This window comes from Lagopus leucura, unplaced genomic scaffold (assembly GCF_019238085.1).
Source record: "Lagopus leucura isolate 7727_CA_CO unplaced genomic scaffold, USGS_WTPT01 223-1_obj-0_obj, whole genome shotgun sequence".
Lineage (NCBI taxonomy): Eukaryota > Metazoa > Chordata > Aves > Galliformes > Phasianidae > Lagopus > Lagopus leucura.
Window position 1 is genome coordinate 34,716 of NW_024968200.1, and position 559 is coordinate 35,274.

Sequence of the window (559 nt, forward strand, 5' to 3'; positions counted from 1 at the left end):
TTCCAGCTGTGTTCCAGGCTGGTCCCAGCTGTGTCCCATATCAATTCCAGCTGTGTTCCAGGCTGTTTTCCTGCTGTGTCCATTATAGTGCCCAGCTGTGTTCCACATGGTTTCCAGCTGTGCCCTGAACAGTTTTGTGTTCTGGGTTGTGTTCTGGGTTGCGTTCCGAGTTGTTCTTCCTCTTTAGGTTCTCCCTGCAGCAAAACTAAGCGCTTTTTCCTCCTTTTTGTACAGAATTTCTGCTTTTTTTTCCCTGCAGGAAACATGCCCTGAACTGCCACAGGATGAAGCCTGCTCTGTTCAGCGTGCTCTGCGAGATCAAGGAGAAAACAGGTGAGTCGCTGTCATTTCCCCTCCTAATTTCCCCCCAAAACACCACTTTCCCCTCCCCAAAAATACCATCCCACCTCCAGTTCTGCTCTTGTTCACCACAGCCCACGTTTTCCCAATGGTTTCTATGACTTCTGCTGCTTTTCACGACGCCTTATTGGTGCTTATTTGGAAGTCACAGAATCATAGAATCATAGAATCCCCAAGGTTGGAACAGACCTCAAAGCTC

At 48.5% G+C, this 559-nt stretch overlaps 1 protein-coding gene across 1 annotated transcript in view; it reads left to right on the forward strand.

The window, feature by feature from the left end:
- PBX4 (PBX homeobox 4) overlaps positions 1–559 on the forward strand; it is a 12,355-nt gene that overhangs the window by 2,022 nt on the left and 9,774 nt on the right. Inside the window, exon 2 of the mRNA XM_042894320.1 lies at positions 260–333. Within this exon, the coding sequence (XP_042750254.1) occupies positions 260–333 (74 nt within the window). The remainder of the gene's footprint in view (positions 1–259; positions 334–559) is intronic.